Source organism: Meleagris gallopavo, chromosome 2, assembly GCF_000146605.3.
Source record: "Meleagris gallopavo isolate NT-WF06-2002-E0010 breed Aviagen turkey brand Nicholas breeding stock chromosome 2, Turkey_5.1, whole genome shotgun sequence".
NCBI classification, from domain to species: domain Eukaryota; kingdom Metazoa; phylum Chordata; class Aves; order Galliformes; family Phasianidae; genus Meleagris; species Meleagris gallopavo.
The window spans coordinates 70,491,213-70,509,139 of NC_015012.2; the positions used below are offsets into that span (position 1 = coordinate 70,491,213).

Genomic DNA, 17,927 nt, shown 5'->3' on the forward strand with positions numbered 1-17,927 from the left:
AAAAGAAAAGAAAAGAACATTTTACTATCACTTCTCTTCCTTGCCATACACACACCTCTTCTGCACCCTGCCTCCTTCTTTTCTTTCCCTCAAGATAGCATCATTCAAATTCCAAGCATCAGTAATTACTTTGGAGAAAAAGAGACAGACTGTAAAAATCTGAATTTATTTTAGACCAGATAGTTACTATTTGATAATTTTTAAAAGTTCAGTAGTTGAACTAACTGCTCTCGAAAATAAGATGATGGAAAACTGATAGTAGAGGTTGATGGTTTCCAACTTACGGACTCCTGGTATGAGGAAAGACATAGCGAGATATTCTGATCCAGACATTTTGATATTCAACCCTATCACCTAAATGAAAATTTTTGCCGTACCTGTTAAATTATATCATTCACTTATTGATCATCAGCATTTTCATTCTAGCCCTGCCATGTTTACACAGAGCTGCTTCTCTTGTCAGTACGAGTCAAGAAATGTTTCATGTTTGTCAGAGAGTAACACTGTAAAGTCTTAAGAGCTAATACCTGATTGTTGCATCAAAATCATCTCAGTATAAGCCTCTGGTTTTATTTTCCTAAGTGCAGGAAGAGGCCAAAATAAGATGATGGTAAACATTTTTTATTGTATCAAGTGATATATCGCTTGACTACTTCTGTCCACTCCATCATTTCAAATTTAAATTAAAAAGCTGCTGACATTGTTTAGTTTTTAATTGTTACTATTTACTAATACTAAAATGTATGATTTTCTTCTGAAAGTAAAAGCACTTTTATAGTTTATCTTTTTTCACTTATATTCATTTGTTCACTTCTTTCTTTTCTTTTACTTTTTTTTCCTATGGTGAAATTATCCTGTGCAAGAAATTCAAAGGGTAGTTGGGTAGATAACCAATTTGTGTCATTTTAAGTTTAGAACAAAATTCTTAATCAGTTCCAAAGAAAAAAAAGAAGGAAAAAAAAAGAAAAAGAAAAAATCACTGACGTGAAGGGAGGACAATAACTTGTTTCGTTACCTTGATTTGATAGGAATTTCAATGATTACTTGAGTATCAAGCATCTGTGTGTTTTACATTTAGCAGAAAAAGAAGCGTGTGTAGGTTTCCAAGGCAGTAGATGAAACAAGCCAACTTTACCATTGTTCTGACTTTTTCACAATGTCACTGTCTTGGATTTCACATCCAGATAGAGATGCTGTGAATAAATTCTATGGGTGAAGAAGCAGAAAATAAGGAGGAAAAGAGGATTTGCCATGTGGATTCATTATAACAATGTGGAACACAGAGTCTCACACACACAGGCTTTCCTTACTCCCTACGGGATATCTATCTGCAGGCCTCTATCAATTTCTAGGAGATTTTCTATGTGAAAGGATCCTCCAGTTAATTTCAGTGTATAGCTTGTTTTAGATTTATTTTTCTCTGACGTCTTCTCTCTTCCTTCTCCCCTTTTCAAGTCTCTATTAAAAAGGTGGGGGTAGGGGAAAAGATTAAAAGAAAAACAGAAAATAATGAAAACAGTGTTGTACATGTATCCACAGAAGTATTTTACGAAAACACCACTGCTTTATACTGACTAAATATGCAGCTCAGTAATTTCTTGCTGTTCATAAAAAAGATAGGGTATCTCTTCACCAATTGTTATTAATATATATGCAACAGTTTCATGACTGAGGAGCATGATGTTTCAGGGTATTTCAGAATAGCAGAAAGGAAAAAGTGTGAATCAGTAGGTTGGAAACTGGAGGGAGGTGAGATGCTGCCTGGGCACCACGGTCAGAGAGGCATGGACAGTATGATATGTGGAGGCTTTGCTATCTTTCAAAATTTGGAAGTTGATTCATCCTGTAAATTTAAAAGAAGGTTGTGTCCTGTAAGTTTAAAATGTTAGATTCACTCTGAAAAATTCTGAGAACAATTCTTTATCTGACTAAAAATTATGTAAGGTGCTCCGTACATCTATAACCCATGAAACTACTCCTTTCAAGTGTGATTTCTAGTATAATCTTATTTTCTAATGTTTAACAATAATCATACCAGGAAATTACCTCAGCCAGCCAAGAAAACTGTCATTGTTGAGCTGAGAGGTACTATTTGGGTAACTAGGAATGTGTGTTTCAAAGTGCTATGGCTGTTCCTCCAAAAAAAAAAAAAAAAAGACAAATGTTAAATCTAAATCATTATTAGCTGAAAGGCACTTTATCCACAATTCAAAAGAAATGTGACATCATTTGTGTAATTCAAGACTACAGGTTAAATATTTTTCTAAGTGTCACTGATCTTATCTTCCTGATCTGAAATAAAACCTGTTGAAATTGCATTATAAACTGCTAAGATAAACTGTGCGATGGGCCATGATTGAAACTAACTTGTGTCTCTAAACTCAGCATTTCTTCGGAATCAGTGTAATTTAATTGAAATAGCTCTGCGTGTGTAAACAACTCCTTTGTTTAAAGAAGATTTCACTGTTTAGTTTGCCTTAAGTAAATGCTGCCTTTTGTTTGTCTGTAAAACATTTGATTAAACATAAAGACTTACATAGACAGCTCCTCATCATTACACTAGCATCTGGAAAATAGGTTAAAATGATGCAGGTATGTGCTATCTAAGGAAGTATCAAAGAATATAATTTGTCTTGAAAAGAAAAGCCCATGGAAACATAATCCTAGTCCTGAAATCAAACTATAGTTCTCCTAATATCAAGAAGACAGTACTTAAAGAAGTGTGGAAATTATTCAGTGTGACAGAATGTGTTCTTGCTTTCTTGAAAAAATCATTTTCCATTATTTTGATCAAACTGCAAATTTACTATATGGCAAACCACTTTTAAATATCTGACTTTCTACTGAGTTAGAGAGCTGCAGTATGAAGATCCAAGTTCTATTGTTATGACAATGGTATTAAACAACAAAATTAGCAGGAGAATAAGCATACAGCATAATTTTCTTCACCAGGTGAAGTGCTAATTTATGGGAATAAATTATATTAAATGTTTTCGTGTACTGTAGACAGTATGAAAATATATCATTTATTCAAAGAACTGCATGCTCCATTTGAAAAAAACTGTGTTGAAACCAAAAGCTCATGTTCAGTTTGTTCTCCTTTGGAAGAACTCCTAAATTCTCTTTCAGACTAATCATATCAAATTTCATTCTAGCTTTTTTTTTTTCCTTTAAAATCAGCATATTTTTTTTTTTCATATTAGTAGGACCACTCACCATACATACCCTAATGAATTTTGCAGAGTTTACATTTTTATGCTAAAGGGCATACCTTTAATTTGCATTGTCTAAAGCACAGTAGCTAGAAGTATAAATGATACAGGAACTCACAAGACATGAAAGGAAGGATGACTACTAGCAGTTTCGGAGTTTGATGTGTAGCTGGTCAGGGCTTTTTCGGTCAGGGCTTTGTTTGCTTCCTTGTTTTTTCATGTTACTTGGGAAGGACTTTCAGATTCAGAACAGAGAGACAGCCAGACATCCCTCATTCTCAAGACAACTGTATGCAATACAAAAATTGAAATCCATGTTATTTCTAACCAATCTTATTCAACTTGCAAAATCTATTAGTTATTTTGTAATCTTTAGTGTTGAACAAAACTTTGATATGCCAATTAAGCTAAATGTTAGGTTTCTGTCTAGTCCCATTCAGGAGATATTTTAGTCCTTTTAAAATGGGAATAATTACAACTGCTACTGGTAAGTGACATTAGTATTAATTTTGGAACAGAAGTAAATATGTTCTTCTTAAATAGTACAAAGAGGTTTTGAATAATTACACTATTCTCGTAAAACTTGTCGAAATATAACCCAATATATCAATTAATTGTAACTTCTTCCTTTACACAACTTTGGGATTTATTTTTTTCATTCTGAGTGGGATATGTTATAGAGAGGTTATTTTTAAGGAAAAGGCCCTCTGTCTGCTCCCAAACTAACAAAAATGTGATGTAAATTGCTCACCTTTTCATGAGTAATGGCTGATGGTGATGCAAGATTTAATCCATGTTTATTCAAGACTAATTCAAACTGATCTCCCATCAGTAGGGTTTGAAATAAATTCTTCCATTGAAGGCCTAGAAATTCTTGTTTGTTAAATTCTGAATAAATGTTCTTACTTGTATGAACCAGGTACACAAATATACTTACATTTTCTTTTTTTCTTATTAGGCAATGCTGGATGTTACAGCACATCATGGCTGGCTGGTGGCTGCTCTGAATATAACCAACCTGGTGCAGATGGTAGTTCAGGGCAGATGGGTACACGACTCTTCCCTGCTTACTGTGCCCAATATAGAAGTACAACACCTTTATCTTTTTCAGTAAGTAACTCTTCTAAGCATTTGCAATTTTTCAGTTTCATTAAAACTTGGCTGCTGGTAGTGTTTGAATTTCATTGTTGTGCCCAAGAATGTTCATTAGTATAACAGAAGCAAAACTCATAATAATAACAGTTATTATTATATAATCACACTGATGCTTTCCCAAGTAATATTTCTGTTTTCAGTGTTCATCGATTAATTAACCTTCACAGATTATTTTGAGAACCGTAATTCCAAAGAAATGAACAAGAGATCACTGGAAGAGTTCCAAGTTCTAGCAAATGCAACTCTACATATTAGTTACCTCTTTATTTTAATCCACTGTAAAAATATATTATACCCATCATAATATCATAGATAATACTAAGTTCTATTGATGTCTAGATGATGCAGTAATTAATGCTGCCCAAAAACAAATGATCAGATTTGATAACAGCATCAAGTTTTACCACCCAAAGTAAGGAAAATAAATGTTTGCTTTTCTTACCTGTATCTGTGTTTTGCTTTCTGTATCAGGAAGTGGAGCCAAGGAAAAAGGAAGAGTTTGCATGGAGGTTACCAAGGTCCTATCGAGTGTCTTCCTGAACTTATGGCTGCCTGTGAAGGAAAAGAAAATGTGTTTGCTTCAATTGTGGACAATGAATTGCAAACAGCACACATTTCACAGGTAATGCTTCCTATCAGTGGTCATTATCAGTAAGATTGGAAAGGAAGAGTAGTTGTGAAAAGAAATACTCTCTTCCCTTCAGTAAATAATGTGATTTTTTGTATAAAATGCTATGCATTCATTGCTCTAATTTCAAATCACTGCTGGCTTTACAGAGGTTCTTCTCAGACCGTTTTCTCTTATTCTGTGTTAACCAGTAACATTGTCTGGTTTATGGCTGATATTAACACATCTCCTTGCTCTAAAGATGCTTGTCTAGGTTGTATAGTCTGCTTAGTGTTACTCAGCTTTTTAGAGCTAGCTATGCTCTAGGAATCATGCATGTAAATGTCATCATAGCTGGTTTCTGAAGTGGTCTGTCACACACCTTATTTTCTGAGAATATTGTTAGTAAAAGATTCAGCAGTCGTTTTCTATTTGAAACTGAAAAAGCTGATGAAATTTTCACATTTCACAGTGGGGAGAAAAAATGTTGAGTCTGCTCTAGAGTCTCATTTTCGTTTGTTTTTTCAAGTGGTTTCCAACAAAGAACAGCTATATTCTATAGAATTCCTCACATTATAAGGCTATTGATTTCAAATAAATGTATGAAAGTGGAAAACTTCAAATTATTTTTTTATGAATACTTAAAAGGACAGCAATGTGTCCTGTGTTTGACTGTTCAGCTCCAGTTAAACATTTCACCGGTTTGCAAACAAGAAGAAAAGTATTTAAATGTCTATAACAGCTGCATTTGTAACTGAATTACCATCAAAATTCTGAATTAAGAAAATGTATTGACATCAAAACAAGGCTTCATTTAAGAACAGATTTCTAACATAATACACATTGATTTCAGTCCAAGTTTTAGATGTGATAAAAAATTAGAACATTGTTATAATTAGTTCAGGGAGAACTCAGAAGTAAACTTACTTAATTTATTTGCATAAATTGCCATTCTGTTATCTTTAAAAGCAAATGCAAATTGGTTCTGTCTGATATGATGATGGTTATTTGGCTCAAAAGTGCTTCAATTTGCGTAGCAATCTGGTGTCGTCTCTGCAGCGAGGCGATCCCAGGTAACATACAAATCCTGAATTATTCCAGAAATTAGTATGTTTAAAGCATCAATTTAAGTGCTAATTGCAGTAGTAATGAGAAAAAGCAGTACTACTGTGAGATTTGCATCTACTGCCCCATCAGTATGCCTGGAGCGGCTGCTGACTGGCAGAGGATTTGGCTGCTAATTAAATAATTGTATGCATGGCAGTGTTCTCGTCTGATTCAATAGATGAAGATTAATCCTCAGATAAATATGTTTGGCTGGTATTGAAATGTCTTAGCAGTTTCCTCAAAAATAGCTTGTGTGTATGTGGTGTGTATGTTCACACTGTGAATGACTCTGTGCCTCTGTATGCCTATGTTGGTAAATACAGATGCATATGAGAGGAAAAAACAATGGCTCAGTATCATATAAGGAGAAAGTTTCATTTCCACCACTTGGGAATGGCCATACTGGTTATAGCATGGTCATGACTGTGTTGCACGTCAGTGAAAATGTGAAACTTTTATACATAAATTTTATGTATGATTTATGGCATTTTTTGCATGAAAGATCTATTGTAATACCTTCCACATATTCAAGATTTATATTGAGACTGCCTGTTGAGTGTCTTCATATGTAAAGTCTTGAAATGTGCATTTAAATAGGGGGCAGCCTAGAGAAAATACCTCCAATAAAGAAATTACATAGTCTCTATAATGAAAAAATATGAAATTACAGGCTTTAAACCTAGCATTCTGAAACCAGACCTTAACAAAGTCAAACGAAGTAATAAGTACACCACAAAAATGCCTAAAATATTCTTTTACTAATAAACCTTTACTTGTCACTTGCAATTTGTTGGACTTGTATCGTAAACCTGTTACTAGCATGAAAATGGTTAAAAAAAAAAAAATGTCTTTTATAAATTTGGGGAAGAAGGGAAATGGAAAGAAAAAAATATTTTTTAAGCAGATCGGTAATTAATTTTTAAGTAACAGCTCTTGAGGCTGCTTATGGATTTGGAATATTAGGCTATGTCCTGGGGAGATGGTTTATTGGCAAAATTGTTAATGATGTTAGCAAATGTTCGTGAAGAATTCCTAGCATGATTAGGATTTGAATCTATGAGTTTGGTGGCTAAAGACATGTAGTATATATAAGTGCAGATTATACTAGATGCGCTGATACACTTAAAGGGAGGATATATGCGTATGTCACCGTATAGTTAAAAATATAAAAAATTAAAATAGTCAGTAAATAACTAAGTGATGTGGGAGCCTGAGTTTAATTATCCAAATATTGGTTATAAGCCTAAACTTTACTAAAAAGACAGCTAGGTTTTAAAAGCTGGCAGCCTAAATTCAGAAACTACTTAGGCTGTAACTCTGTAATAACTCCTATTTTTTTTCTGAACAGTATTTGTTTAGCAATGCTTTTTCAGTTCAGTTAAGTCCTTGTAAAATACTAAGCTGATATTTATATTATCAAAAGAGAAAAAAAAAAGAGATCTTACGATTGAAAGACTGCTGTTGCTGCTCTTCTACTAGGTACTTCTACTCTGGAAGTGTCTGTGTTTCTATAATCTCATTTTTCATTTTTGTCTGCTATTACTTGACTTCTTTCCTCAAGAAAAAAAGCATTGCTTTATTTTCTCCAAATTGCATGGATGATAAAAAGGCAGCCTGTTGTCAATGGTACCTCTGTCGTTATGGAAAACTGACTTTGCCTTTAATTTTCAAAAATATAAGGCCTGGATAGTTAAGTATTACAACTACATTCTTATCCAATTATAAAGTTATTCTGAGTTTATATATTTTGTTTGCACTGTCAACGGTACATGAAAACTTGATAACCTTTGACACATAAAATATGTTGGCCTTATACAGTATTAATAGGACTGAATCACAATCTTCAGTGGAGCAACAAGTAGTACCCCAAAAAAGGAGTTCATACTACCTCTGCTGAAATTAAACTTTGTTCTAATGTAATTGTAACAGGCCACACCCTGCAAGACAGGATGCATAAAAGTTTTCCAGGCAAATGATATCTGAAATATAACAAAAAGGGTGATCACTGGGCTGGTGTAGTACATGGTACCTCCACTGAAACAGCAGTACTCTGCTTTGGTGCATAGAGAATTTCACACAGTAGTGAAGTTCCTGCAGTAAACTGAATATTAAAAACCTTTACATTAAACAGAAAACCATTTGCATGTTAAGATATAATTACACAAGTAGTCTCATCCAGTGTGATCTGCTGGAGGTGAATTTATTATGGTCTTTTGTGCTAACTGTAGAAAAATCTTGGCAAGAAACTAAGAACATCATTCTCCTTCAAGATGCTGCCTTTTATTCCTACTTTTATTCTTTCAGACTCGGGACAGAAGGGGAGATATCTTTTCCCTTAATCTTATAGCTGTTATCTTCTCTCTGTAATAATTTCCCTGCGCTTTCTAAGCTAACGCTTAATGCATTGCATCAGTAAAATTCATCAGTGTCTTGTTTTACACTGCAACTGCATGAGCGCTCACAGCTGGCCCTCCCCATCTTCTCCATTGAATGGACACAGCTGTTCATGCAGCACAGAAGAGGGAAGAAGGAAAGAGATTAGTTTTAGCCTAAATCAGTTTTCTCATTTAGTTTGGCCGGGCTATGGTAATGCAGTCATTTTAATCCAACATAAGTCTGCACTGCAGCTGAAATGGGCAGCTCTGCCCTCCCCGTGCCACTTTCACCTCTCCTGACCCAGCTCACCGCACAGCTGCACAAATGCTGTGGATGGATCAAGTAAGGAGGTGGGAAGGAGCATCTAGGGACAAGGAGAGGAGGGCTCACATCAACCCTCTTGCTGACTGTCAAAATGGCCTGCAGCCAAGCAGCTACATGAATGCTTGTGCCAGCAGGGGAGGAGGTAGGAGCACTTCATTCAGTGGTGCTGAAGATTCATGCTTATTCAGAGTGCTCGCAGGATTAGAGAATATGCTTCCACAATCAGCTTTAGGCTGATCTAAGTAAATGCCGTTGCCAAATGATTAGCAAGCTCATCCATCTAGCTGTACAACCACAGTATGGCAGTACTAGCACATTAGGAATGGAGGGGGAACAACAAGCTGGCATGGAGGCCATGGAAGGAATGCATACACTCCTACTCCATTTCCACTCCCTTTGGCAACATAATCTTAGGTCTACTTATCCTGGCTGCTGTATCTCTAATTATGTGTGGACGTGTATGATTATTGTAAATATAAATCTTGATAGCAATGTCTCCAAAAAAGCAAAATTATCTTTTCATAGAATCATAGGATATTCCAACCACCTTGCCAGTGGCAGGGTTGCCAACCACTAGATCAGGTTATCCAAGGCGTCCCCTCCAGCCTGGCTTTGTACACCTCCAGGGATGGAATATCCACTTCTCTGGGCAATTTGTTTCAGTGCCTCACCACCCTCTGTGTAAAAAAATTCCACCTGACACCTAACTTACCTGTCTCCTGTTTTTTTAGCTTAAAGTCATCCCCCCTCGTCCTAAGACAATCAGACAACGTATGAAGTTGGTCTTCCTTTTATTAAGGTTCAAGACCTTTCACCTCAGAAAAAGTAATCAGAGACACATTAAACACAATCCAAATGAAAATAGGTCTTGTTGAAAGACAAGATAATCAAAACAACACATTACATATACACATATGTACAATTTAGCCTTTTTCTAAATAAAACATTTCTGTAATATGATAGTACTGCCCATGTGACTATGTCTACCTCTTCATTCCCACAAGGTTCTGTTTTGACATTTGCTGGCTCTTTAGCAAGATCAATATTCCTCTTTCCCTGTTCTCCTTCCTGCCCTTTACCTAGCTTTTTATAGGTTATTTTGAAAACATCAGTGAAGTGCTCATCCCTGCTTTGTTTTGGGTTAGAGAAGGAGAGGGGCAAGGCAGATTGTGATGGTTGTTTATTCTTTGTTCATTTTTCTTGTGGTGCCTACGTCATCTATCTTCTTTACCCACAATGAGGCCACAAATCACTACCTCCATTTCACAGCAAAGTTTACTATTTCTTCTTCCTAACACATTTTAAGTGACTATGCTGAATTTAATAAATGAAAACCTACATTGCTTCCTTCCATTTTTATCACAACTTCTCAGAGGTGCTTTTGCTTGTCTGATGAAGACGACACGGGAGATATATAGGGCTGCATTTTCTGAGTACTTCACGAATGTGAGGTTGAAGAAATTGTCATGTTCATGTATGCAAAATGTATGTCTCTAGCAACAGTTCTCAGTACAAAGATGAAAGTTGAGGGCCGTTGCAGCTCATAAGAAATGACAGACTTAAGATTCCTCAGAAGGATTAAAAGAAGAGTTAATGAAGATGAATGGAAGAAAATGTTTAAAAAAAAAAAGGAGTCAGGATAACTTTGGATATGCAGTTGAATTTTTTGTTAATTATTTGAACTGATCCTCTGAACTCTCTGAGGTTTGCCCATTGCTAATTAGAACTGCAGTGTCTTGTTCTTTATGGGCTATGCTAAGGAAGTTTAATTTAAAACATAATTATACTAGTTTTTAAGTGGCTTATAAGAAATAAATACTTTAATCAGAAACGGTAAGGAATTTTTCCTGTGTTCAGACATCAGTAATCTCAGTGAGGCATGTCTAATGTTCTTGAGAAGTTTCACATTTGTTTTATTTGCTTAGAAGTAATTAGAGCAAGAGGTTGAGGAAAAGTATTTTATGATTCTAAGAGTCATGTTGTTAAGTATAATATTCCTATACAAATAAATTATTCTTGGTGTAGAATAAATACATTGGCTGCACATTGAATTGTTATTATCATAATGACTGTCATCTGAATTGTATGGATCATCTTCTAATCTACAGGGATCTGATTTTTCCTACAGGCTTGGAATTTCTTGTCCCGCTTGCCAATTCTGAACGTTAGCCTGAGCATTAAGGGCTGTTGGGATGACCCAGCTCAGCCACAGAATGAAGTGCCTGTTCCCTCTTTGACAACAGACACACGAGATGACAAAAGATGGATCAAATTACATGCTGATCAAGAATATGTGCTCCAGATACATCTGCAGAGAACCCAGATGGGGTATCAGGTACATGAATTTATCATTTCCTTCAACAAGTGCACAAGTTTCCAATAATCCACTTACGTTATTAATAATGCTTTACACAGCATAACAATTTTTTTATGGTTTGAGAGTTATGCAAATTGTAAACACTTTCAAAGCTTTTTCTATATTAGTAGTGAAGCAGATGATTTTTGCAGTAGGATAATAAACAGATTCTTTAGATAAAATCCTAGACCAATTTAAGACAATGGAAAAACTGTCATTATTTTTTTTACAAACAAGGAATTCGTACTTGGGTACTATAAAGTAATAACAGTGGGTGCAATAACTTTGCAGGCAGTATTTAAGTACCTGCCATCCCTAAACTCCTACTTCTCATATTTTTACATATCCTGTTTCCCAGACCAATTTTTAAGTGATCCTGTGATATTGAAATGTACTGCATACCTGTACATACCTGTACATACATACATACACACCTATAAATATGTTTTCACTTGTAACACATCCTCAGCCCTTTACTGAGGATATTCTCCACATATTCTCTTCACATTTTATATAATCACCTTAGTTTCGAGGGGAGACTTTCTCATTTGTAGGAGGGGTTAGAGCACTTTCATAAGCCCTTTTATTTGCTGTTCCAGTTACTGAGACAGCATTCCTAACCAGAAGCCAATGAAAGTGTGAGAGAAGCAGGAATATTTATTTTAGTGATCACTGCTTTATAAACCTCTCCCATAATTTGAGCCCTCTTTTGTAAGAAAAGGCTGTATCAAACTGTTGCAGAAGCTTCATTGCTGTAATGGTGCTTTTCTTCTTTGCAAATCTTCAGAAAAACCTTTCCACCTACAGAGCACGAAATGAATGATGGTCAAGTGTGCATCACTGTATATTCAGCTTTCAGCAGTAAAGTCACTGTCTCAAAGAATCACTGAAATAATCTTTCTTTTTGCTATCTCAACATTTAATAAATACTTCAGGTGCTGTTTTTATGTTTATATTTATCTTGAACTATATTGTTTAGTGTTATTTAAAGACGCGAGGTTTACAATTAACCTTTTTGCTGAGAATAGTATTTGGAATACATTAAATGAAATTACAGAAAGGGGAACAGTATTTTCATGCAAGTTTTAATAGCGTACAAAATAAGTGGAATGGTATCTTTTATTCTGTTTTGTGGCTCTTTTTTTTTTTCCTTAGAACTGTTTTTCTTTGTTTTTTGTTTTGAGATGAAGCCTTCATCTAGACAGAAATAACAAAAGTGTTTTAATTTGTATCTGTAAATTATTGTATTACATAAAAATTCATGAATGTGTTTGTGTTGTTTCTCATTCAAGAAAAAATGATATTTTGAAAAAAAAAAAAAACAGTTTTACTAAACTGTTTCTTTTTCTGAACAGGGAAAGCAAGACAGTAAAGCAGTAGCTCCTCGATTCCCTAAAGTTAAAGATGAAGGATGGTTTTTAATCTTGGGAGAAGTTGACAAAAAAGAACTCATCGCTCTGAAGAGAACTGGATATGTCAGAAATAGAAATACTGTCTCTGTTGCTTTTTACACTCCAGAGACCCCTGGAAAGTAAGACAAATTTAAAGATTAAGATCTCTTAATGATTAGTCTGAAACCTAATTGCCAAACTAATTACTCTACTTTTTACCTTTTTAGGTGTATTTACACGTTGTATGTCATGAGCGACAGTTATCTTGGCATGGACCAACAGTATGATATTTACCTGAATATTATACCAGCTAGTACTTCAGCACAAGCCACAACAGAGGTGTCTGATGCTATGAGTTATCTGACTTTGAAGTAAGGTGATCTGAAAAATCTGTTTAAAAGAACTTATCTTTTTCCCAACATATCTAGTCATTTTGGACACCCAAAAAGTGAGTTTGCCTTAGTGGAACAAAACTTCTAACCTCAAGACAACTCAAAAATTGAAAGTGACTACTGTATTGACTCTGGTAACACAGAGTTAGCCACAGTGGCCTTACTCTTTATAAAATTTTGTCTTTTCTTGGTTCATCTTTCAGAAGTCATATTGATCTCTTTTATTCCTACTAGAGTTGCCATAATTCAATTTTGACACATCAAAATAAAAGATACCGTAATTTGCTCAAATTTAGGGCTACCGTCTTCATTTTGAAAAAATGTTCTGTAGCCCATGTGTTGATGCAATTTAAGTAGATGACTTTTTTAATTTATAGGGAAAAAATACAAAATTTGACTTGAGAAAAATATGCTGAAAATATTGATGGATATGTTGCTTTTCATGTTTAATAAAAATATGTCCATAAGAGTGTTTTGCATTAGATTTTTTCAGTGTGAAATAAATGAAATAACACAAAATCCTTCCCTTATGCATGCTACCCTTTGAAGATGATAATCTATAGGGAAAAAATACATATATTTTATTAATATAAACTTATATGCAGTAAATCTTGTAATCTGGTCTATATGAACTTGTTAGGACCAAGATTTACAATGTGCTGCACAGTCTTCAAACTGGAATGGGGCCTGGTGTTATCATGTTGCAAGAGAAAGGTTGTCTTCTTCTCTGACCTGACTCTAGAAGTTCAAGCCTTCAATTTAGTCAGCAACGCAATGTAATTGTCAGTTGATGGTTTGTCTGGGTTTCATGAAGTTCAGCAGGATCACTCCTTTCCTATCCCAAAAGACAGGGCACATGACATTGCCTGCTGAGGAATGTTTCTTTGATGAGAAATTCACGTCACCACTCCATTGTTTGTAGCGGTGATACTGTGTCTTGTCACCAGTAATGCTGCAATCCAGGAAACTTACCTTCAGCCTCATCTTGTTTCAATTGGTTCCTAACAAACTTGCATGCAGTATTCTATCTGCTCCTGTGTGAGAATGTGTGGAACCCACCTGGTAGAAACTTTTCAATATTCTAATGTTGCCACCATCGTTTCCAATCCATTGAAGTCAATATTCAGGTCTGTATACAATTCCCTGGTCATAATCCACCTGTTAGCATGGATAAGCTGATCAAGATGCTCTTCATTTCGTGGTGACAGCTGTGCCTAGTTGCCCAGATTGTAGCTTGTCTTTCATGTCACTTTCACCACTACTGAAAAGCACCATCAACCACCTCATTGTGCTCAGGTTCTTGATTTGGTCTTTATAAATGTTCAGCCAGCGTCTATGAATGTCAATGGGTGCAATTTTTTCTGCATGGAAGAATTCAGTTACACCCTTTTGCTTCATGTGCACTTCCATGTCTGATGCCATTATGTCAGACTGCCCCTCTGCTGCCATCTGTTGCATGGCAACAAAATGTAACAGAGTATTGGCAGGAAGGTTCAACCTCTACTGCCATAGCACTAATGTCCACCTCTGATATCATGTTCCAACATAATAATATAGGAGACATTATAGTCAGAGTAGCCCTTGTATATACAATTTATTTAGTGGGTTTTTTTCCTTAATTTTGAAGGAGTAAGGCATATAAAATCATGTATCATGTTTCATAGTTCAGTGTTAGAGAGGATAACAACATCCTGTGAATAAGAGGGAATTAAGCTCTGAAGAGCAGGAGGAAGTAAGAGTTCTGCAAGAGGACAGGTAATGTAGGAGGCCCAACTCAGTGTTGGTGCCTTGGAAGATTCCATCTCCAAGACAGAAGTCTGAAGGGAGAATGTAGCAGCATCCATCTTTTGAGGAAGAGAACAGTCACACTGCTTACCTGTATACATCATGAAGTTAGTCCTCTTGTTGGTCTTTAGGGGATTCAAGATACTGAGCAAGTAGTCAAGGGCAACATCCTGCAAAACCACTATGCAACTTCGTTCAGATAGAAAAGAAATGTAAACTCAGTATTCGAACTTGTTCAGCTTACACTTAGATTATAAGCATTACCTCACTGAGATATTATTTTAAGTATGTTTTACCATATTGATGAAAAAAAATGGTTGTGCACATAGAATCACAGAATTGTTAAGGTTGAAAGGGACCTTCTGGAGGCTGCCTGGTCCAGACTTCCTTCTCATGCAGAGCCACCTAGAGTTCAGGATCACGTCCAATCAGCTATTGAGTGAGACTTCATTCTCTCTGGGCAGTCTGTGCTAGTGCTCTGTCATCCGCACAACATGGAAATGCTTCCTGTTGTTCAGACAGAACTTCTTGCATTCCAGTTTGTGCCTATTACCTCTTGTCCTGGGACTGGGTACTGCTGAAAGGAGCCTGACTGTGTTCTCTTTGCACCCTACCTTTCAATATTAATAGACATTGATCCCAAGTCACCCCTTGATCCTCCTCTTTTCCAGTCTGAGCAGTCCCAGATTGCTCAGCCTCTCCTCACGGTAGAGATGCTCCAGACCCTTCATCATCTTTATAACCATACACTGGACTCTCTCCAATATGTCCATGCCTCTTTCATACTAGGGTGCCAGAACTGGAAACAATGCTCCAGGTGGGGCTCCACTAGCACTGAGGAGTGGGGGAAGAATCATCTTCCTCAACCTTGACCTGCCAGCAACACGACATTGCAGGAACGAGAAAGCTGGCCAATTTCAAAGGGTCAGTAGTTAATAACAGATTTATTTCATAGATTCTGGTGCATTTAAATTAAGATAAGTGGTTAGTTTATATAAATAATTCAGTAATTGAGTGTTTTCACAGATCTTCAAATCATTTGCTGATATTTAAAATGTTTGTTTCACTATTACAGGCTGATTTTATTGCATTAGATGCAACAATAATAGAGAAAGTTGTTATTATGCTATCAGCCTAATAGGTGACACTTGCTTTCTTTGCTCTTTGGGCCATATTCAGTATATTATAGCAGTGTGTCACTCAACAAATTTTTTTTTTTTTTCAAGCTTGTAGGCAAAACTTGATTATACACACATTTGCTTGCTCCTACACCCATTTTTAAAAGAATTGTTTTCTCTAATCAGCAAGGAAATTGTCACAAAAATTAAGTCTTTTCTTTGGGAAAATACTTGAGTGAAGCAATATATTGTCCCTCAACAATTTTAATTAATTAGGAGAAAGAAGCCATGCCAGTCACACAGCATACCAACATGATGATACTGGCTCTTACTGCTTTCTACATGCATGTCACAAGTAACTCCAGAATAACAGACAATAGCTTCAGTGTTCTGTGTTAATCAATTAAAGAGATTCTGCAATGTCATTTGTACCATTTGTACTTTGGTTTGGAAACACAGCATTTTATTTCCTGGTATTATAATTGTTTTTAGAAATAGTTTAATGAAATTTCTAAATAACATCTGAAACTTTTTTTCGCGGAAGTCTTTGTCTCACAAAAACAAAGTCTGATGTAATACAGAATAAATATAAGCAAATCAATTATAGAATCATAGAATTATCTAAATTGGAAAACACCTTCAAAATCACCAAATCCAACCTTACCTACCGAGTCTGTCAGTAAACTATGTCCCTCAGTGCCAAGAATCATAGAATCATAGAATTGCTCAGGTTGGAAAAGACCTTAAAGATCATCGAATCCAACTGCAACCTAACCATACTACCCTAACTTTAACAACCCAAATCATGTTCCTGAGCACCACATCCAAGCGGTTTTTAAACACCTTCAGGGATGGTGACTCAACCACCTCCCTGGGGAGCCTATTCCAGTGCCTAACAACCTTTTCTGTAAAGAAATTTTTCCTGATATCCAACCTAAACTTCCTGGCACAACTTAAGGCCATTTCCCCTCGTCCTGTCACCTGTTACCAGTGAGAAGAGACCAGCTCCACTCTCAGTGTAATCACCTTTCAGGTATTGGAGGAGAGCAATAAGGTCTCCCCTCAATCTCCTTTCCCCAGACTAAACAGCTCCAGTTCCTTCAGTCTCTCCTCATAGAGCATATTCTCCAAGCCCTTCTCAAGCCTCGTTGCCCTTCTTTGGACCTGCTCAAGCGCTTCAATGTCCTTTCTGTATTAAAGTGCCCAAAACTGAACACAGTACTCGAGGCCTCACCAGTGCCAAGTCCACAGATCTCTTAAATACTTCCAAGGATGGAGTACTCCGGCACTGCCTTGGACAGCCTCTTCCAGTGCTTGACCACCCTCTGTGAATAAAGTTTTCCAGATACCTAATCTAAACCTCTCCTGGCAATACTTGAGGCTATTGCATCATGTCCTATCATTTATTACCTTTGAAAAGAAACCAACACCCTCCTTTCTGCAACCTTCTTCTGGGTGTTTGTAGAGAGCGGTGACAGCTCCCCTCAGCCTCCTCTTCTCTAGACTGAACAACTCCAATCCCCTCATCCGTTGTTCCTAACTCTTGTTTTCTAGTCCCTTAGCCATCTTGGTTGCTCTTCTCTGCACTCCAATGGTTTAAATCCTTCTTGTAGTGAGGAGCCCGAAACTGAACATAGTAACTGAGGTGTAGTCTCACCACTGCCATGTACAAGGGGACATTCACTTTGCTGATTCTCTGGCCATGCTATTTCCGATGCAGGCCAGGATGCCATTGGCTTTCTTGGCTACCTGGACACACTGCTGGCTCATGTTCAGCTGGCTGTCAACCAGCATTCCTAGGTCCTTTTCTGCTGGGCAATTTTCCAGCCACTCTTCTCTAGGCCTATACCACTGCATCAGGTCATTATGACCCTAGAATCAGCGTTTATTTGAATAGTCTAAAAAAAGAATTCTGATGCATTTGAAACAGCTGCTCAGAACAATCAGTCGTTATGTTCAATCCATAATATTTAATGGTGAAAAGTGAGAACAGCTGTATAACAAAAGTAGGAAAATCAAACACAATGATAAAAATAAATACTTCTGTGATGTATCAGCATTATGGATAGATGAGCAAATTGACAGTGCATACAAAAAGGTCTGA

General features: G+C 36.3%; 1 protein-coding gene across 1 annotated transcript; it reads left to right on the plus strand.

Moving 5' to 3' along the window:
- Positions 1–4,142: 4,142 nt before the first annotated feature.
- Positions 4,143–13,389, plus strand: LOC104909875 (activating signal cointegrator 1 complex subunit 3-like). The gene is made up of 5 exons (XM_010707578.3): positions 4,143–4,322; positions 4,839–4,989; positions 10,910–11,116; positions 12,493–12,668; positions 12,756–13,389. The coding sequence occupies exons 1-5, from the start codon at positions 4,174–4,176 to the stop codon at positions 12,901–12,903; spliced, it is 831 nt and encodes a 276-aa protein (XP_010705880.1). The 5' UTR covers positions 4,143–4,173; the 3' UTR covers positions 12,904–13,389.
- The last annotated feature ends 4,538 nt before the right edge of the window (positions 13,390–17,927 follow it).